At 36.0% G+C, this 22910-nt stretch overlaps 2 protein-coding genes across 2 annotated transcripts in view; both read left to right on the forward strand.

The window, feature by feature from the left end:
• LOC136038759 (uncharacterized) overlaps positions 1-22910 on the forward strand; it is a 122677-nt gene that overhangs the window by 43581 nt on the left and 56186 nt on the right. Inside the window, exon 2 of the mRNA XM_065722129.1 lies at positions 17630-18544. Coding sequence (XP_065578201.1) covers positions 17660-18544 — 885 coding nt within the window. The 5' untranslated portion in view covers positions 17630-17659. The remainder of the gene's footprint in view (positions 1-17629; positions 18545-22910) is intronic.
• LOC136038402 (uncharacterized) lies at positions 1465-11838 on the forward strand. The gene is made up of 2 exons (XM_065721474.1): positions 1465-2932; positions 11735-11838. The coding sequence occupies exons 1-2, from the start codon at positions 1465-1467 to the stop codon at positions 11836-11838; spliced, it is 1572 nt and encodes a 523-aa protein (XP_065577546.1).

Below are 22910 nucleotides of genomic sequence, written 5' to 3' on the forward strand. Positions count from 1 at the left end.
TCTAGATAAGGTATTTGTTAAGAATAAGGGAAAAATATATGCATGTCTTTCATGTTAAAAATGTTTTTCCACCTTCCAAATATCAGGGTTGCAGCAGTAGCTGCATCCTAGTAAAGAACAAACCGTAGCCAATAGCTCTGAATCAGTATCGATTCAGAGTTCAAGGTATGAGGACCTATTTTTGGATTGAACCTGTAACTAATATTTGGTAAAGGATTATCAATCACTACCTGACCCGTAGCCAATATATTCATAATAATTAATTCAGTGACCAAATGAATTATAAATAAGCGGATTATTTTGAAACTTGAGTAAAAATTCCCTTGGGAACTGTGAATTCTCTTATTGATATTTTTATGGCTTATATATCATATAGGTCAAGATTTATCAGTTGCGAAAATAATTATAATTTCTGATATTATAGTCAATTATATTACGATAAAGGTGAGAGGTGAATAGAAAGGTGTTAAGAAGTAAAGAAGAAGTCAAGATTATCTTGATCAGATCCATATCTACAACCAGCATTGTTTTTACTCTGATAGAGGAAAGTCTTGTCTTGTCTATTTTATAAAACCAAGAAACAAAGGCTAGTTTACTGTACTCATTATATTGTCCTTTTTCTTGTTGAACTCTCACGAAGTAAATTATAAAAATGACCCGAACAACCAGAATCAGGCAAGCAACAAATTCTTATAGTCCAGCCTTCAGTGCTACAAACAGGGGCAAAAATCCCTCAAATAGCACCACATCACATCAGACAGTGGATGGGAACCCAGTTGATTCGAGGAAGGACCCAAACCCCCCAACTACTTCACTTGGTAGACCGATACCTAAACTCTCTGCTGAGTCCCAGGTGCTGTATGATTTGATTACAAGAATTGATATTTCAGTCCGACAGATTTCATCTGAAATAGCTCTGCTACGAACTGAGCTTGCCCAGAAGCCTAGCTATGAAGAAATGCATAAATATGTAGATGGTGCATTTCTTGACCTTAACTCTCGGTTGCAGAAAATTGAAGAAAAATACACCCAGACTTCCCAGCAGACTGATGAGATACGAGAAATTGTAAGGGAAGAAACCTTCTGCCATCATGAAGCACAACGGAGAAAAATGAATATTATTGTAAAAAATATACCGGAACTAGAAGGAGTTGATGATGTAACTCAAGTGAAGCAAATAATTCAAAACCAGTTTCAACTTCCAGTGCCAACAATATTAAAGGCAACCAGGCTGGGGGAGAAAAAACCAACCACTCAGAATTCTGTTTCAAGATACCAGCCCCTTCTAATTCAGCTGCCAGAATCTGTAATTGCTCTGAAAAGACAGATTGTGCAAATGTCTTATGTGAAAAGAAAAAGCATACAAACATTCTTTCGCAATGATGTACCCAAACGGTTTAGAACAGCTGGTAGTATTAGTGAACTTCTCTTAAGAGGACCAAAAAACTAATTGAGCATAAGACCATGAGCAGCGGCTCTATTGCTGACAAAGGGAAAGTAAACCCGGCTAGGAAAGTGTGTGCCAATAACCCTGGTACGATACGTCACTCCTACTCATTTCCTAGAATCCTTCTTGCGAATGTAAGGTCACTAGTAAATAAAATGGAGGAACTACAAATTATTCTTGGCAAAAACCAGATTGATATTGCTTGCCCTACAGAAACATGGTCTGCTACAGAAGATTCTTGCTCGATTCCTAATTATGACTCCCATTTTAAGCCCAGATTGGACAAAGATGGTATTCCTCTATCTCATGGTGGAGGAGTTGCTTTTTTTTGTAAGTGTACCCTCCCAAATCGGATTCTATCATTTTCTGAAATAGAGAACAACTCCAAAACTGAAGTTTTATGGCTCTGGACCAGACCCAAAAACCTCCCAAAAGACGTATCTTGCATGATTTTTTGTATTATTTATTACCCTCCCCGTAGTGGATTTAAGAAGGAGCTGACGGCATATTTGCAACTTTATACTGACAGAATTCGCCACAAGTACCCCTATGCTGCAATTACATTATGTGGTGATTTTAATGAGCTAGACCAAAAGTGGCTTAGCGCTGCTCTTAGTCTTGACCAGGTAGTAAAGTCACCTACACGCAGTGATAAAACCCTAGACTTGATTTTTACCAACGTTGAAGATTACTACTCTGCCCCGAAAATAGCCCCTCCATTAGGGGCAAGTGACCATCTATGCATCTTTTGGACCCCTTTATTATCCTTTCCCCCTAAACCATTGATCAGTTATTCATATAGACCCATTACTGACGAGAAGATTGCCCATTTCAAAGTAAAACTTAGCTCCAAATCCTGGGCCAATATCCTATGTCTTACCAATGGTGATGAAATGGCTTCTAAGTTTTCAGCTGAACTTTTCCAGTTATACTGTGACACCTTTCCAGTGAAAAAAGTCAGTTACAAATCCAATTGTAAACCATGGATAAATAAAAAAATTTTGTGCCTAACAAATGAACGTGATAGACTCTTTAAGGAAGGATTTTTCCAGGAATCTCGAAAACTTCGAAACATTATTATTAGTGAAATTCGTAAAGCAAGAAAAGAGCATGGTGCTCACGTGCTCAATAAGTTACTGTGTTCGAACCCTAAGAATTTACACAAATGTATCCAAGATCTCATGGGAAAGGTCTCTTCTAAGTTTCTCTTACTGGATAGTAATGGCAACCCAGTGAGTGCAGACATCATAAACGATTATTTTTCTTCAACTTGTAGAACTCACCCGCCACTCCAAAATATGCCGGCCAACAGTGCAGTGAGTGACATTCCTGTGATTAGAATACATCAGACCCAGCTTAAACTCGAAAATCTTGATACAAATAAGTCAGTTTACCCAGGTGATATCCCTACCAAATTGATTGTGAAATGTGCCCATTATTTAAGTGTACCTCTAACTGCAATTTTTAAGCAATGTCTTGTAGATGGTATTTTTCCAGTGTGTTTTAAACGAGCTATTATATCACCTATACCAAAAAACAAGACCCCAAAAGTCCCCTCTGACTTAAGACCAATATCAAAAACCTCTGTTTTCTCTAAAATTTTTGAAAGTTTTATTTACAATTTCCTCTTTGATGATATTCAAGATAAAATTAACCCAAATCAGTTTGGCTTTAGGCCGAATCATAGCACCACCCATTGTTTATGTTATATACTTGACACTGTTTTCAAACATCTTGAGTTAAGTAGTTCCTACGTTGAGGCTGTTTTTGCTGATATTAGTAAAGCCTTTGACAACTTGGATCATCAGACAGTTATTGATAATGCAAGGGCTTTAGGTGTCAGAGATTTTGTTTTACGTATAGTAGCTAGTTTTTTATCTGGTTGTGAGCAATGTTTAGTCCTTCCTAACGGAGATTCATCTGGTTTTACCTCAATTTCCTGTGGAGCACCCCAAGGGACTAAATTGGGTCCTTTAGCATTCTTAATTGTTTTTAACAATGTTTTACCAAACTTTGACAACACTTTTAAATTTGCGGATGATTTGACATTACTTAACCTTTGTCAAACCTCAAACACTTTGGGCGTTAAACTTGACTCACTCATTAACAACTTAAAGAATGATCTTGCGAATGTTAAACTCAATCTGAGCATACCGAAAAGCAGTTTAATGCTATTCTCCTTTTTAAAAAATATACCCCCAATCAATAATTACCTTTGCATCCCAAACTTAAACATGGTTAAGCTACTTGGTGTGCACATGGACAATGACCTCAAATGGAAATCTCACTCTTTTCACTTATTTAAAACAGGTGGTTTTCTCCTTAGATCTTTCTCCCTTCTTAAAAGGTTCTCCATATCAATCCAGAACCTTAAAATAATTTATTGTTCTTATATAAGACCTTGTCTTGAATATGCTTGCCCTGTCTGGCACCCTGGACTGACCAAATCCCAATGTTCTAAAATTGAAAGCATTCAAAAAAGAGCTATAAAAATTATACTGGGGACGTCCTATACTACTTATGATGAAGGTTTGGCTAGACTTGAACTCACTACATTGGAATCACGACGTCACTTCCTTACCATGAACTTCGGGCACAAGTGCCTTAGTTCTGACTAACATCGACGTCTTCTTCCCCCCTTCAAAGAAAACCCCCCAATCCTTCCCAATACAAGACTTAATGCTCGTAGAGCTCCAAATACTCAACTTGACTTGTGTCCCCAAATGTTGACAATGAGGTACAAAAACTCTTTCGTTCCCTATTTTGTTTCGCATTTTAATAATTGATTTAACTTTGTAACTATGTTTATCCCTTAACATTTATTTTATCATTGTAATTATAATTGTTCTGACGTGCTTATGCTAGCTTGTGTGCTATTTTAGCCAATAAATCATATTCTATTCTATAGAAAACAGAAGTTGAAAACACGTTTTGAAAGAAAAAACTGCCCAGTGAAAAAATTGCCATCTGACCCTGATTCAGGAACGGTAACCATTATTTCGGTTTATCTTAAAGGTAGAAGTTTATTGTGATTAAAAAATTATGGTGATTTGGAAATAAGTCTGAAACCTCTTGAAAATGGCGTCAAATCAAAATTAAAAGTGCACCATTGATTGAAAACCTTTATTAGGTAGTTACAGTCCCACACCTTGAACAGCAAGGAAAATCACTTTTTTGCACCGGTACTACTACTACTACTACTAATAACCCACTGCAGCACCAAGCTGACTGAGGCCAACACAGCTACGCACGCTTCTCCTCCAACCTAATCTATTTAAAGCCTACCAGAACATCACAAAAATGTTAAATGGTTCATTTAAAATATATTTCTCTTATCTACGTTCTTTTTATAAACTCCACCGTCTACAAGTGCCACACGGCACTAAAAATACTACTTTTTATGTCATTTTTCAAGGGGTAGTGCTATCATGCAAACAGAACGTAATAAATAGATGTTTAATAGCTCATATCACTCATATTTACGTTCATTCTATAAATTCCACCGTTTACAAGTGCAAAATAACACTAAAAATGGCACTTTTGGTGCCATGTCTCAAATGGTAAACCTGGGGCTAGTGGGCTACCATATCTTCTTAGATAGATATTTAATGGTTCCTTTTGAAAGCTTTTGCTTATATATACGCGGTTTTTATCATTCCCACCATCCGTGAATGTCATATAGCATTAAAAACAGCAATTTCGGTGACACTTTTTAAGTGGAAAAGCATGGAAGTATAAAATGGTACCGTTGTAATAATTGTCGTCCAACTTGGATGTTTACAAGAACCTAATTGGTGGTTTACAAGAACTTCTCCGGTATAATCCCCCTCTCAGCCCCCTTAGTAAGTTTCATAAACAGTGTGCTCACCATCAGGCTACTGCAACATTAGCAGGCTTAGCGAGTTACCCGAACATCATAGAGAGATGTTGAATGGCTCATTCGAACCAAAATTAAAAATTAATAAAAAAGGCTAGTGCCTTTTTTATTACCAAAAAGATTGGAGGGTACCTAACTTTCTCTCTCTGCACCCCCTCTCCCCCAACGACGTCCAACCAAGATTTTGAGATAGCCACTTGGTTCAATATAGATCGAAGTTCCAATAAGTATGATTTTGGTGATAATATGACCCTACTATCGGGTATTTTTTTCAATAATGGTTTTGTGCCTTCTATATGATTGTTTAATTAAAAACGGGCAAAGAATAATTTTAAAAAACAAAGTTTTTCTGAGGCAAGTAAAGAGCGAAGTTGAAACTTAAAACAAACAAAAAATATTACCTCACAGCCTGTCTAATGTATATCGATAAAACTAGTGCAAACAAACCAGCTGGTGATAGTTCCCTATGTTTGTAGGATTATAAAAAACTAGCGCTTTACTGAAAACACAAAAACCAAGCATAAAAAGCAAGAATATTGATTTAGGAGTAAAAAATGAGTACGTAGCCTCACAACAACAAACTAATCTGTAACGCTTTTCATAGTATAACACGAGCTGTGATGTCAGCAACTTTCAATACACAATTAAAATTGTCTTATAAACTTAGGCATAAAAATAAGTATTATTTTAACAAGTGCAAGGTCATTAGACAGCATAGAAAAATAGCAGATTGATTTATCAGGTAACACCTTGGTCTCACCTACTATTACTCGAAATGAAGAACAAATAAACCATAATATGAACTATAGAAATCCGGTAATTTTTCTCTATATTAAATAAAAAAAAAACTAGTTTTTTTAACTGAAAGTAAGGAGCGACATTAAAACTTAAAACGAACAGAAATTACTCCGTATATGAAATGGGTTGTCCCCTCCGCAGTCCCTCGCTCTTTACGCTTAAGTTTTTAATTGTTTTAAAAAGTAGAATTGTGGCAAAGAGTCAAACTTTAGCGTAAAGAGCGAGGGACTGCGGAGGGGACAACCCATTTCATATACGGAGTAATTTCTGTTCGTTTTAAGTTTTAATGTCGCTCCTTACTTTCAGTTAAAAAAACTAGTTTTTTTTTTATTTAATTTCTGAACGTTTTTGAATTAATGCATGTTTGATTTTGGCTCTCCGCACATAAATTGTTAAAATGAAATTAGTATATTAATTTTTTTTTGGCTAAATGGCTTTCTCTTAGTTTTGATCAGACGATTTTGAGAAATAAGGGGTGGGGAAGGAGGCCTAGCTGCCCTCCAATTTTTCGGTTACTTAAAAAGGCTACTAGAACTTTTAATTTTCAACGAACGTTTTTATTAGTAAAAAATATACGTAACTTAAGAATTAACTTACGTAACAAACTTTTATATTCTTATATTTTTATTATGTGTACGAGGGGGTTTGTACCCTCGTTAATACCTCGCTCTTTACACTAAATTGTAAGTTTTGTCCCAATTCTTTAAGAATGGGGCCGTAGAACCCCTGAATCAAAAAGGCCGTAGAATAAATAGTTGAAATTACTAAAAATATTTTAGCATAAAGAGCGAGGAATTTATCTCCTCCTAAATACCTCGCTCTTTATGCAAAAGTATTTTTAGAACCCCTCATATGCGTAATAATCTCTGTTCGTTTTAAATTTCAATGCTATTCCTTACTTTCATTTGAAAAAATGTTTTCATGTTTATTTTTTCATTGTTTTTTTTTTATAGTAATGCTAGAAAATCCTGCGCCCTTTTCATTGAATTTTTCTTCCCCTATGACATATTCCTCAAAGGAAAGATCCTCCCACAAAGCCCTCTCCCATCAACCCCACCCCCCAAACCAAAAAATCCCAATGAAAACGTCTGTACACTTCCCAATAACCATTACTATATGTAAACACTGGTCAAAGTCTGTAACTTGCAGCCCCTCCCCAGGAATTATGGGGGAGTAAGTCATTCCCAAAGACATAGTTATTATGGTTTTCGACTATGCGGAACAAAATGGCTATCTTAAAATTTTAATCTGTTGACTTTTGGAAAAAAATTAGCGTGGGAGGGGGCCTATTTGCCCTCCAATTTTTTATCACTTAAAAAGGGCACTAGAACTTTTCATTTCCGTAAGAATGAGCCCTCTTGCGACACTCTAAGACCACCTGGTCGATACGATGACCCCTGGGGAAAAGAAAAAAAAAAACAACAAACAAACAAATAAACACGCACCCGTGATTTGTCTTCTGGCAAAAAATATGAAATTCCACATTTTTTTAGATATGAGCTTGAAATTTTTGCTATAGAGTTCTCTGATATGCCGAATGCGATAGTGTGATTTTCGTTAAGATTCTATGACTTTTAGGGGATGTTCCCCCTTTTTTCCAAAATAGGGCAAATTTTCTCAGGCTCGTAACTTTTGACGACAAAGACTAAATTAATTGAAACTTATATATTTAGAATCAGTGTGAAAATTCAATTCTTTTGATGTATCTTTTAGCATCAAAATTCCGTTTTTCAGAGTTCCGTTTACTATTGAGCCGGGTCGCCCCTTACTACAGTTCTTTACCACGAACTGTTTGAAAAGAAAATAATTCGGTATTTCGGGGCTTCTGACATTATTACTCCATTGTGGAAGTTAGGCTCAAAATTGAAAAAAGATTATATTTTTTCTCTGGGCCCCTTCCACCTCTTAGTTCGTTTATTTTCCCGTTAGTTTTCGCCTGTTTTCGCTTTATAGTTGTGTTATCTCTTAGCAGTTCTTTCGTTAGTTGAGTTATGGTTGTGGTACATATGTTTTATCGCTCGTATAGTTGTGTTATTTTCAAATTATACTCCATAATAGAGAGGCTCCGAACACCCAGCATTGTATATTAAGCTCTGAATTTGACGTTTTTTTCTAACGTGACCAGATTCGTCCTGCGCCCTTTTCATTGAATTTTTTCCCCCATGGCATATTTCTCCAAGGAAAGATCCTCCCACATAGCCCCCTCCCTCAACCCTACCCCCAAAACCAAAAAAATCCCCCTGAAAACGTCTGTACACTTCCCAATAACCATTATTATATGTAAACACTGGTTGAAGTTTGTAACTTGCATCCCCTCCCCCAGGAACTGTGGGGGAGTAAGTCATCCCCAAATACATAGTTATTATGATTTTCGGCTATGCTGAACAAAATGGCTATCTCAAAATTTTTATCCGTTGACTTTGGGAAAAAAATCAGCCTGGGAGGGGGCCTAGATGCCCTCCAATTTTTTTGGTCACTTAAAAAGGGCACTAGAACTTTTCATTTCCATTAGAATGAGCCCTCTTGCGACATTCTAGGACCACTTGGTCGATACGATGACCCCTGGGAAAAAAAAAAAAAAAAAAAAAACAAACAAATAAACACGCACCCGTGATTTGTCTTCTGGCAAAAAATGCAAAATTCCACATTTTTGTAGATAGGAGCTTGAAACTTCTACAGTAGGGTTCTCTGATACGCTGAATCTGATGGTGTCATTTTCGTTAAGATCCTACGACTTTTAGGGGGTGTTTCCCCCTATTTTCCTAAATAAGGCAAATTTTCTCAGGCTCGTAACTTTTGATGGGTAAGACGAAACTTGATGAAACTTATATATCTAAAATCAGCATTAAAATGCGATTCTTTTGATGTAGCTATTGATATCAAAATCCAATTTTTTAGAGTTTTGGTTACTATTGAGCCGGATCGCTCCTTACTACAGTTCGTTACCACGAACTGTTTGATAACGGAGAATTTCAAGTTATGATGCAAATTCTAAAGCAAACCTGTAGTCCTAATAATATCAAGATTTCTGCACTTCAAACATGTGTATAAAATAATCATAGAATGCCCTTTTCAGATCCAAAACGACAGTCAATTACTGGACTGAGCTCATTGTGCAGAGGTGATGCCAATTTAAGCGATAAAAATGAAAATAAAGCAATAGTCCTTAAATGCTTTATTTTTTTATTGCCAAAAGTGTTATTAAATGGTTTACTTTTACTGTAGCAAAACTCCTATATTGTTTTGTATTTTCAGTAAAGCGCTTTTTTTATAATCCTACAAACATAGAAAACTATCACCAATTGGTTTATTAGCACTAGTTTATTGATATACGTTAGACGGGCTGTGAAGTAATGTGATTTTTTTTCTTTTAAGTTTTAACTTCGCTCTTTACTTTTCTCAGAAAAACTTTATTTTTTAATCTGATAAACTATTAACGAAAGATTTTTGGTGATAACATTGTATCTGAAAAATTACGGAAAATAAGTATAAGCAATTGTTGGTAATTTTTTCTAATAATACAAAATGTCCGAGAATATCGATGGCGGATTTTGAGTGAGGTACAAAAACTAATCATAATTATGAAAATAAAATTATTAATTTTATTATTTAAGATAAAATTTTGTTTTTTTGGGGGGTTTTCAATTCAGCATCTAATTTTCACACTTGTTCATTTGAACAAAGTAGGCTATTCTGTTCTTCTGAATTCTATTTTAAAATTCCGAGTTTTTATTTTTATGGTTTCCAGTTTCCAAATTTCAAGTCAAACATATGTTTTTAAGAATTCCTAGGTGGATCGTTTCTGTAAATCAACTTAATCGCCTTATAAAGATCAGGTAACTGAGAATGGAAGAGAACATTCACAGTTCAGGATATCCTTAAGAAGATTACTAGCAAAATTCACTAGAAATGGGTATAGGGCTTGCAAAATTTTTGCTTGCGAGGACTGGGATTTGAAAATAAAATTGTAAGAAAGCCATCCTATTTTTTGCCTAATAAAAAATGTTACTCGTGTTATAAATTTTTCGTGTTTAAGAGTTGTGGAGCCAAAAAACTCTCTGTTTCTGCATATGAATGCCCTTTGACTCTAACATCCACAATAGCTATTGGTCTCCACGGATTTGTGTGCCTCAATAATTTTTGAGCATCTTTCAATAAGAATTTTTGAGCATCTTTCATCGAATACTTTTCTTTTGATCTTATTTTCGACGTTATGAAACAGTTTTGGATGGCTTTACTATCAAATCTTTCAAAAAAAGGTACAGGTGTGGAGAAGACAGCTGTCATGTATTTTAAACCACCTCTGGCTGTAAAATATCTTACTTTTAATCATCGTGTCATCTTATGTGTTAGTGTTCTGGACACCTCGTCTGGGACTTCGCTTTTTTAATATTTTTTGTTGCATAGCCAAATTGAGCACAAAGCTTAAAATAGCCTTTATGCGTAAAACATTTATTTAAGAAGATATTTTTATGCATAACTGATTAACAGAGACTGAGAAAAAAATAATTAAGATAATGCAGGCCTATCTTCCAATATAAAATCAAAAATATATTTTCACAAATGATGGTAAAGGTTTTCTCAAACGATTATCATAAATGCAGGATTAATTGTATGTTTTCTGCTCCTTGTGTAATCGTATTCACGCAGTATTCGTGTAACATAAGAAGAGGCCTCATTCAAGCTAAAACTAAAAACTCTAGCTCCCTTGTAAGTAAAAAAAAGAAGCTATGCCCCATAGAACTACCAATTTCTGCCAATTTTGGCATCAAATCAAATATTGTGGCCCAGCTATGTATATGATACTAGCGAGCAAAAGCATTCTTAGATAAACATGGAGCTTGTAATTGCCCAAAGGCGATAAAAATACCTAATAGTATGAAACTGTACCATGTAAACATACCTATTTCTATTTTGGTGCCTCAAAATACACATTTTAGACAGAATAAAACCAAAAATGTTATCGATACAAAACTCTGAGGTGGATTTAAAAACTCAAGAAAAAAATATATATATATATATTTCGTAACCCATATTCCATGAAGGTGGTGTATTTAAAAAAAATACACAAAATGGCTATATTTAGAAGCTATATACAGTGTAGCTAAAGGTTAAAAAATATTACAGGAAATGACTCCAATAACTTGTAAAAGGATAGTGAACTTTTTGTGTAGCAAGGAGACAGCTGAAACCAGGAAAAGTGTATTTTTAAGTCTAAATTTTACATTTTTTTTGTTATAAACCAAAAAATATTTGGTTTATGGCAAATAAAAATTATTTGCCCCCTAATATCTCTTCATTTGAATGTATTTGAACCAAGTGAATGAGTGCTATAGCTCCCCTCTTTTTACAAACATGTAAACTCATATGCTTATCTGCTCAAAATAAGAGGAAATGGGTGTACGAGAAGAGGATGAAAAAATTCCTCAGGAGAATGCTACTATATTTCGATTGAATGCTATGACCCCTCTAATGAAAAACTAAGACACAGTGACCTAAGAAATCGTTTTGGTTTTTCGGCTCCATGGTAAAGCGGCATTCTGCAAGGCAGTAGTTATAATCCAAAATATCCATCTTACTGCTGTAAATTTGACACTGGGATCATATTTAAGGGATAGAAGACTTACAATTGCTCTCTGATGATGGAGGTTCAAAGATTTTTCCTGATTCCAGCTCAAACAAAGTTCATTATGGTCACCCATTTTATTCTCGATAAGTCAGTCCGCAGCTTGAGCTCGTTTTTTTTTATGGCACTTGGCATCTACCAAGTGACATATAGAGATCGCAAATTCTGTTAGTCGGTCTGTCTCTCCCGGTTTTGCTTTTTAGGCATTTATAGGTAAGCTAGGACGATGACATTTGGCAGGTGTATCAAGAACAGGACTTAATTAAATTATAAACTGTCGTTTCCCCGGTTCGACCATCTGGAGGGGAGTGGGAGGACGGTTAAATCGGAAAAATTAGAATAAATGAGGTATTTTTAACTTACGAACGGGTGATGGGATCTTAATGAAATTTGATATTTAGAAGGATATCGTGCCTCAGATCTCTTATTTTTAATCCTGACCAGATCCAGTGACATTGGGGGAGTTGGGGGGGAACCAAAATCTTGGAAAACGCTTAGAGTGGAGCAATCAGGATGAAGCTTGGCGGGGAAAATAAACAAAAGTCCTAGATACGTGATTGACATAACTGGAACGGATCTGCTTTATTTGGGGGGGGGGAGAGGGTTCATTCCGAAAAATTAAAGAAAATGAGGTATTTTTAACTTAAGAAGGAGTGATCGGATCTTAATGAAATTTCATATTTAGAAGTACCTCGTAACTCAAACCCCTTAATTTAAATCCCAACCGTATCCATCGTCATTGGGGGGGACCTGGGGGGGATCAGAAATCTTGGAAAACGCGTAAAGTGGAGAGATCAGGATGAAACTTGGCGGGAAGAATAAGCACAAGTCCAATATACGTGACTGACACAACCGAACCAGATCCGCTCTCTTTGGGGGAGTGGGGGGGGGGGTGTAACTCGGAAAATTTAAAAAAAATGAGCTATTTGTAACTTACGAACGGGTGCTCAGATCTTAATGAAATTTGATATTTAGAAGGATCTTGTGCTTCAGAGCTCGTATTCTAAATCCCGACTAGATCTGGTGTTACTGGGGGGGGGAGTTGGAGGGGGAAATCGGAAATCTTGGAAAACGTAAAAATTAAGGTATCTTTATCTTACGAATGGGTGATCGGATCTTAATGAAACTTCATATATAGAAACATTTTATGTCGCAGATACCCCATTTCTAATTCGAATCGGATCAGGGGGCATAGGTGACTGGTGGGGGAAACAGAATTCTTGAAAAACGCTAAGAGTGGAGAGATCGGGATGAAACTTGATGGGAAGAATAAGCACAAATTCTAGATACTTGACCGAAATTATTGGAATGGATCTGCTCTCTTTGGGGAGTGGGGGTGGGGGTGTTAACTCGAAAAAATTAGAAAAATTGAGGTGTTTTTAACTTACGAACGGGTGACCGGATCCTAATGAAATTTGATATTTAGAAGCAACTCATGTCTCAGAGCTCTTATTTTAAATCCCGACCAGATCTCGTCACGTTGGGGAAAGTTGGTGGGGAAGCCAAAATATTGGAAAACGCTTAGAGTGGAGAGATCGAGATGAAACTTGGTGGGTAGAATAAGCAAATGTCGTAGACACGTGATTGACGCAATTGGGCTGGATCCGCTCTCTTTGGGGGAGTTGGGGGGATCCAGGGCTTTGGCGAGTTTGGTGCTTCTGGACGTGCTAGGACGATGAAAATTGGTAGGCGTGTCAGGGACCAGAATAAATTGACTTGATAAAGTCGTTTTTCCTGATTTGACCATCTGGAGGGCTGAAAAGAGAGGAAAAATTAGAAAAATGATGTATTTTTAGCTTACGAGTGGGTGATCGGATCTTAATGAATTTTGATATTTAGTAGGACTTTGTGTCTCAGAGCTCTTATTTTAGATCCCGAGCGGTATTAAGCCTCTGATTTTCCTTTTAAATGAGTCTATTGATTCTTAGGATTTTGCTAGAGCTCATGTCATTTGAGCTCTTGGCTCTTCCAACCTCGTCACAAGTGCCATATGAGCTCTTAGCTCTTGTTTTCTGAGCCAGCACTAAGGTAATATTGTACTGAGTCAGGATATGGCTAGATTTGACACCAAATCATGATGTAACTCGTCGATTGTGGATTTCACTCGTTTTCGTACCGTTTCGTAACATGATTCGTGTTTGTATCAGAAATAAAAAAAAAAACAGTTTTTTTAAAATGAAAGTAAGGAGCAGCATTAAAACTTAAAACGAACAGAAATTACTCCGTATATGAAAGGGGCTTTTCCTCCTCAACGCCTCACCCTTTACGCTAAAGTTTGACTCTTTCTCTTAACTCTATTTTTAAAACAGTAAGAAACTTTAGCGTAAAGAGCATGGCGTTGAAGAGGAAAAGCCCCTTTCATATACGGAGTAATTTCTGTTCGTTTAAGTTTTAATTTTGCTCCTTACTTTCATTTAAAAAAACTAGGTTTTTTTTATTTAATTTCTGGACGTTTTTGAATTAATGCGTGTTTTGATCTTGGCCCTCCGCACATAAATAATTAAAACGACATTTGCATATTAATTAATTGCAATTAATTGGAAGATTCTGAGAAAAAAGGAGTGAGGGAGGAGGCCTAGTTGCCCACCAATTTTTTGATTACTTAAAAAAGCAACTACAACTTTTAATTTTTTACAAACGTTTTCATTGGTAAAAAAATACGTAACTTACGAATTAATTTACGTAACGAGCTTCTATATTCGCATGTTTTTATTACGTGTATGAGGGGGTTCAACCCTCGTCGATACCTCGCTCTTTACCCTAAAGCTTAGATTTTGTCCCAATTCCTTAAGAATGAGCTCTGAATCACAAAGGCCGTAGAATAAATAGTTGGAATTTCTAAAAATACTTTAGCGTAAAGAGTGAGGTATAACGAGGAGGTAAGCTCCTCATATACGTAATAATTTTTGTTCGTTTTAAGTTTTAATGCTGCTCCTTACTTTCAGTAGAAAAAACTTTTCATATTTATTTTTTCATTGTTTTTTTTTCAAATAATGCTAGAAAATCCTGCGCCCCCTTCATTGAAATTCTCTTCCCCCATGACAAGTTTCTCTATGAAAATATCCTCCCACGTAACCCCCCTCAAATCCCCCCCCTAAACAAAAATAAATCCTCCTGAAAACGTCTGTACACTTCCCAGTAACCATTACTATATGTAAACACAGGTCAAAGTTTGTAACTTCCAGCCCCTCCCACGGGGTGCGAGGGAGTAAGTCGTCCCTAAAGATATGGTCATTAGGTTTTTCGACTATGGTGAATAAAATGGATATCTCAGAATTTTGATCCGGTGACTTTTGGAAAAAAATGAGCGTAAGAGGGAGCCTAGGTGCCCTCCAATTTTTTGGTCACTTAAAAAGGGCACTAGAACTTTTAATTTCCGTTAGAATGACTCCTCTCGCGACATTCTAGGACCACTCAGTCGTTACGATCACCCCTGGAAAAAAAAACAAACAAAAAAACATATGAACATGCATCCCTGTTCTGTCTTCTGGCAAAAAATGTGAAATTCCACATTTTTGCAGATAGGAGCTTGAAACTTCTACAATAAGGTTCTCAGATACGCTGAATCGGTAAGATTGTATGACTTTTAGGGGGTGTTTTCCCCTATTTTCTAAAATGAGGCAAATTTTCTCAGGCTCGTATCTTTTGATGGGTATAACTGATCTTGATGAAACTTATATATTTAAAATCAGCATTAAAATGCGATTTTTTTTATGTAACTATTGGTATCAAAATTCCACTTTTTAGAGTTTTGGTTACTATTGAGCCGGGTCGCTCCTTACTACAGTTCGTTACCACGAACTGTTTTATAGGGACTTTTACTTTGATTTAGAGCTTGTCTCGTTTTGAACTTACCAGCTTGGTTTTTTCTTGTTTGCAGCAATTCATTGATTGGCTTGTTTTTGGAACTTGTCACCACTCAAGAATTAACTCAGTATTGCGCCGAGTCAGTCAGCACTTCAAACTTAGCATGTTTTCGCACCGAGATTGAGAATCCTTGCATGTTCCAGGTTTAAATGAGGTTCGATATATCAGTCTTTCAGCTAAAAAGCTGATACTGGATTGAAGAGATGATTTGGAGAGGTGACAGGTCCAGTCACTGCCCTCTATCATAGCAATTGACTTTTTTTCTATGATCTTGGTTTTAACAAGATTAAAATAATCCATCTCTTTTACTAAAATATAATTGTGAAGAATGAGGCAGTTGCATTTTTTGGAACACTTGTACTTGGAGCTGCTTGAGAAATGGCCCTTTTGGAGGCATTCTTACGACCTTTTTGGCGATGCAAATTAAATAGCTATCTAATAATGTTTGTCCGATTCAATTGTGATCTTGGCAATATCTGAGGAGGAAAAGGGCAGGAGAGGACCGGGTTTTCCTTGAGCCCCTGTTGACGTTTCAAAGACCACTAGTTCTTTCAAATTCCGATCAAGGTCAAGGTGGCTGCTTTGATTCTTAGGATGCTTATGTTTAGGGACAGAATGTCCCAGCCCACTTTAGTACGTTTATCAGGAATTGAGAAACTATGTTCAGGGGGTCTTGCTATTATTATACCATTTACAAAACCTCAATTCAGGTATAATTTGGTATTTATAGCGCTAGTAAGGCGAAAACTTGTGTTTAAACAAAGAAAGCGGCTGGGAAAGTATCCTGTGGTCTTGAAATTACATTTTCACATAAACAAGGCACTAGAATTTTTGTTTAAATGAGTCCGATCCAACTATTGTACGACTGCTGGATGGATTTGATTCCTCCTTAGAACAAAAGGAAAATAAACAATAGCAATACAAACAAATTAATACCTATATAAATCCGCATTTCAAAGGAAAATATGCTTTTTTTATGCATAACTTCACCATCAAACTTTGTTCAAGATCATGGTACTCTTAGGGGATGTTATCATTCTTTTCTGAAATTATATAAATTTTCATATCCAAGTAAATTCTGATAGATTGTTTTAAACATACAAACTTTCATGTCTTTAGAATAAACATGAGAATGAAGGTTATTTGATGCACATATTATTATCGAAATACCATATTTAAGGACTGTAGTTTCTGTTAACAAGAGTTGCTCATTACTTACCGATCATATAGGTTATTCAAACAGCATATTCTAAGCTCCAGTCCCAACTTACCCTATTCAACCATCCCGTAGCAAATTTAATTTCCATGAACCATGAAGCTTATTGCATTACGAGACACTTTTTTTTTTATTAAAAGATATCATGCAACATTACACTACCTTTAACTGAGCAACCAATAAACAGATGGTAAAATAGTATTAATTTTTTTTAAAAGCTTAGGGTCAAAGAAAAAGACAGGAGAATAGAAAAAGTGTGTCCATAATAATCCAAAAAAGAAGAAGAATAACAATAATACAACAATAAATAACAAAAAGCAACCAAAATAAATTACTTGCCCCTTAATCTAACTCGTGAAAAATACCCTGTCTGTGACTGTATATGGACCTCCTCATAAGGCCTCCTTGTTCTAAAAAAAACTGACATAGATTCTATGAACAACGTATTTAAGCTCTAGAATGCCAGACCTTATACATTTTTCTCATTTTTTCCCTGGGTGTTTCATAAATTGTCACGCACAGGACGCAGGGGCATACTTCATATTCCATAATTTTACTGAACAGCGGACAGAAATTAGGTTTTTTTGTTCTTTTTACCATAATTTTTTTTTCTTCAAGGACTTAAATAGTGAATCTCAAAAAACTACAGTGTAGATCTGAATAATTGCGTTTACTAAAGGAACCCTTCTTACTCTAACTAATTTTAAAAAGAATGTACGATATGCTCTTTTGTTTTGGGTGCGTATTGTTAAGAGTTTTGATGCCATCTATTTATATTAAAAATACTGTTTCTTTCAGATTGTAAAGGTCGCGCATCCAACTCTAGCCATGAATTTAATGTATTTCAAAACCTTGCGCGGAGACAAGGATCCTTCATTCAATTCCAGTTCCTCAAAACCTTATAGAAGTGGAGGACTGGGAACAGAATATTGTGATACGGGAACTGGAGGATTTTGTTCTAGCTGGGGTAGTGCTGGTCAGAAGTGGTTTAGCCAGAATTTCACGTTGGGTTCGACATCAAGCCAACCCGCACAGCGGGGCACTGCTGTTATTCCAATGGAAGATCTTGTTCCTTCTCCCCAGCATCGTTTAAGGACACATTTGTTATTAGATTTAAATCATCATGAAGACCAAGGATCAGGCGGCTCAAGATCAAACTCAAGTGGTTCTAAGAATAGCAGTGCTAAATTTTCGAGTCAAAAAGACCCCAGGCCCGACGTGAAATATCAAAGGATACCATTGGATCCAGTTCAAGCTGGGTCTCGTTCAGTTAGAAGTGGTCTATATGACACAGAGGTTTGCTTAAGTGTAGGTGGTCTAGGCGGCTTAAAGGGTACTGTAATGCAAAATAATGCTGCTATGTGCCCCAGAATGGGAAAACAAGTAACATTTGGACATAGAAGCCCACGAGATGACCATCCCTCGATAAGGACTAGAAGTCAAGAGCCTTCTCTTTCAAAAAAGTTTGAGGGGCAAGGTCATTCTCGTGATTCGACAAAAAACAATACTCTTCCTCGAACTAGGTCAAATAGTCGTCAACCAGAATACAGATCTCGTGAAAATTTTGACAATAACCATATTAGAAGGAAAAAAGAAAAAGGGGACTCAGACATGTCATCTGCTGATGATGCAAACTTGAATAAAATACAGGAAAGAGACTTTTTTATTATTCCAGTGAACAGCGTCCGTCGGTTTATGCCAGCTGGAGTCGGGGTAAGACGCATGTTTCAGGTATTTCAGATCTGAGCATGAACCTAATAGTCTTTTATTACAAGCTATATGACACATTGGCTATTCAAAACTCAAACCTGCTTATAATTAAATAGAAAAAAACAAGTTTTTTGAGCTGAAAGTAAGGAGCAACATTAAAACTTAAAACAAGCAGAATTACTACGTAACTGGTTACGTACGTAACTGGTGGTTGCTCCTCCTTAACACCTCTTACTTTGTGCTAAAATCTTTTAGTACTTAAAAAAAACTTTTTACTATTCTAATAAAGGAACATAGTGAAGGGTTTGTTTTTGAAGGATTGGTACTGAATTCAAACTTTAGTATAAAGAGTGAAGTGTTGAGGAGGAGCAACCCCCTAATATATGTAATAATTTCCGTTCGTTTTAAGTTTTAATGTCACTCCTTACTTTCAGTTTAAAAAACCTGTTTTTTATTTGAATTTTGATCGTTTTTGTAAATAATGCCGGGAAATACGGCTACACCTCCATGGAAAATCCCTCCTCCCCAAGTATTTATTCTCTAGACAATTCAATCCCGGTGAAAAATTACCTCTAGTAATTACCCTTAACACCTCCACGCATAGAATTGAGTCAGCACAGAGAAAGTAAGATATAAGCAGAATTTCGTATAGGAATTCTGGTAAGTTCTCCCATTGCAGAATTTCCCCTGAAAAATTCACCCCCTGGAAACTTTCTTCCCTTGGGAAAATTATCCTCGTGGAAAATACCACCAGCAAAAAATACCCCCCAACCCTAACAAAGTATGCATACTTCCCAATAACAAATACAATACATAAACAATAGGCAAATTTTATAACCGAAAGACCTTTCCCCAGAGGCTGTGGGGGGTCATGATATCACAGAGGACTAATTATTCAGCCATTCAACTATTTTGAACAAAATGATTATCTCAAAATTTTGATCAAGATGATTTTGAGAAAAAAGGGGCGTGGGAGGGGCCTAGCTGCCCTCCAGAACGACGAGAATAGACATTATTATAAATATAACTACCTCTGGGACTGACAGTAAGGACTTAATAACAAGATTGTTCCTAGTAGTACTATTTCGAGAGAACATTAAAGAAGTGTAGTAATCCCAGTACTATAAACTCAAAACATACTTTCTTGAAAATTAGGCCCTATTGGAGAAACTTCATGAGTTCCTTCTAGGTTTTTGTGTCTTGGTTTTGTAACCCTATAGTAACTTAAAGAAACAAGTTTTTTCAACTGAAAGTAAGGAACAACATTAAAACTAAAGCGAACGCGAATTATTGCGGATATTAGGGGGCTGCCCCTTTCTCACCCCTCGTTCTTTACGTTAAAGTCTTAAAGTTGCAAATAGATCTCGTCTAAATTCGAAGGCCCTTGAGTTTGTGCAGTCTTTCTTAAATATTTGTGACAAAAGGTCGATTATAGGAAAGAAACCGTATGTTATAATAATCATATGTGTGATTTTCAAAATAATTTTAGTATTTTAAATGGATATTCATTTGTCATAACTTTTCTTTTTGATTTTATCGCACTCAAACATCTAGAAAATTGACTCCTAAATAAAACCTTTCAAACGAACATGGGTAATTGTTGAAGCAATCTCTCTGATGCGTGGGATTTTGGATTTACGAATAAATAAACGTCTAAACTAATTGGGTTCTTTTACATTTGAAAGGAAAGCGTTTAGAAGGATTAAAGAGAAAAAACAAGCTTGTTTGACTGAAAGTAAGGAGCGACATTAAACTTAAAACAGACAGAAATTATTCCATATATAAAAGGGGTTGTCCCCTCCTCAACGGCTCGCTTTTTACGCTATAGTTTGACCCTTTATCACAACTCTACTTTTTAAAACAATAAAAACTTTAGTGCAAAGAGTGAGACGTTTAAGAGGGCACAACCCCTTACATATACGGAATGATTTCTGTTCGTTTTAAGTTTTAATGTCGCACCTTACTTTCAGTGAAAAAAAAACTTGTTATTTTTACTTAATTCCTGAACGTTTTTTAACTAACGCAGATTCGAATTTGGCTCACCATGCATGAAAAAAATGCATATTAATTTTGGCAGATTTATTCCGTGAATGAAGGGGTTGCCTCTTCCTCCATACCTTGCTCTTTGCGCTAAAACTGTTAGCACTTTTAAAAAGCCTCCTATTCTAATAAAAAGGCCCCTGTGTTTCAGTTTCAGTAAACAGTCAAACTTTGGAGCAAAGAGTTAGGTATTGAGGAGGTGGCAATTCTTCATATATGGAACGATTTCTGTTCACTTTTCAAATAGTGCCGGTAAATATGGCTAACCTCTACGGAATATACCCTCCCCCTTACAGAAAACTCTTCAGTGGAAATCTTATGCAACGTAAAGAGCAACCCCTCTGTCAAATTCCCTCCAGACAATTCTTTCCTCCCTGAGAATCCCCCTCCCTGTAAAATTCCTTGTGGAAAATACAGCCTGAAAAATTCCCCTTAGAATTCTTTCATTTGAATAAAACTTTAATCTCTAATAAGTTTCTCGATCACTCCAGAAATACCCCCTTCCCTGGAAATTATTTCTCAGAAAACAAAACATACGGAAAAAAGCCCCTGGTTAATTTCCCTGGAAAATATTCAAATGAAAAATTCGGCAAAGAGATAATTCTGTCAAATCCCCAGTGTAATATATCCCCTGGAATGTTCTTCTCCCAGAAGTTTTTTCTCCTGGGGAAATGCTTCCCTAGGAATATTCTCCCCATAGAAATCCACCTCAAGCATACCCCCTCTGCCCAAAAAATGTCTGTATAATATTCAAAAAAATTTGATCCTTGGATTACCGAGGGAATTATGATTTCAATTAAGAATAAGAATAGAAAATTTAAGAGGTATTTAAAAATTCCAAGTGATGCCCCTTTTGAAGAATATAGAGCATATAAGAATAAGTTAAATTCGATTTTAGATATGCAAAGAGAACATATTATAATGATAAGTTTATTCAGTATAAGTCAGATATGAAAAAAATTTGGCAGTGAAAGAATTCGACCTAGCCATAAATCCAAATCTAGTGTTGATTGTCTAGAAGTTGATGGAAGGAAGGTAACTGACCGTAAAGAAATCTTGAATATATTGGGAGACTATTTTAGTTCAGTAGGAAAAAAGCTTACATCGAATTTTTTTCTCCATTGTTAATTGACCCTACCATTTCTTTTGTTAACGATCATCAAACTGAAAACCCTTTTGACCTTTCCGTAACGACACCCCAACATGTGAAAAAAATTATCATGAAGCTTAAAAATAGTTCCTCGTCTGATGAATTTGGTTTTTCTACTCAAACAGTAAAGCAGGTAGCTGCTGATGTTGCCCCATTACTTGCACAAATATATAATTTGTCATTTGTACAGGGAGTTTTTCCTGATCTGTTGAAGAAAGCTAATGTTATTGCACTACGTAAAGGCGGAATTACTAGTGATCCTTCAAATTATAGAGGTATATCGCTTTTATCAGTGTTTTGTAAAATCTTGGAAAAGATAGTGAGCCACCAGCTCCATAATTATTTAATTAGTAAATATTTTTCATCCTTCTCAGTTTGGTTTCATTAGAGGAAAATCAACGGAGCCGGCGATTCATCAACTTCTGCTTGAGATAAATGATGCAATTGACAGTGATCAGTATGCGTTGGCGGTATTTCTTGATGTCGCCAATGCCTTTGACACAGTCCACCATCGTCTGTTGTTAATGAAACTCCAAAAATATGGTTTTGCTTCAAAACCTTTAAATTTTTTCAAAACTTATCTTACGGGTAGAAAACCTGATTGTCATGATCGAATTAATGATATCCGTTCGGAAAGTTTTTTGACAAGTTGTGGGGTCCCTCAGGGGTTTGTCCTTGGACCGCCCTTATTCCTTCTATTTATAAATGATTTGCCCGAAGTATTACCACTTTGTAAAATTGTAATGTTTGCAGCTGATGTTGTCATTTTTGCATCCCATGCTAATTTATCCATACTTTTTCATAATCTTAATAACACACTTTTATCTGCAGGGGTTTGGTATGCCATAAATTTACTTTCGTTAAATGAGAAGAAATGTCAATATATGCTGTTTTCTCGATCTGGTTCTCAGAAAACAGAACAGTTTTCTCTTTATCTAAATGATTGGGTACTAAAACGTGTTGATCAATTTAAATATCTTGGAATTATTTTGGATGAAAATCTGTCTTTCCGTGAACATGTGAAAACAATGTTTCTAAAAATTTCGCGAAATATATGCATTCGTTCTCGTTTACGCCATTGTTTCCCAAGGGATATTTTAAAGACAATATATTTTTCTTTTGTTAATCCATATTTTCTTTATTGTGTTTCCGTCAAACTAGTCAAACTAGTTAGACTAT

This window comes from Artemia franciscana, chromosome 18 (assembly GCF_032884065.1).
Source record: "Artemia franciscana chromosome 18, ASM3288406v1, whole genome shotgun sequence".
NCBI lineage: Eukaryota > Metazoa > Arthropoda > Branchiopoda > Anostraca > Artemiidae > Artemia > Artemia franciscana.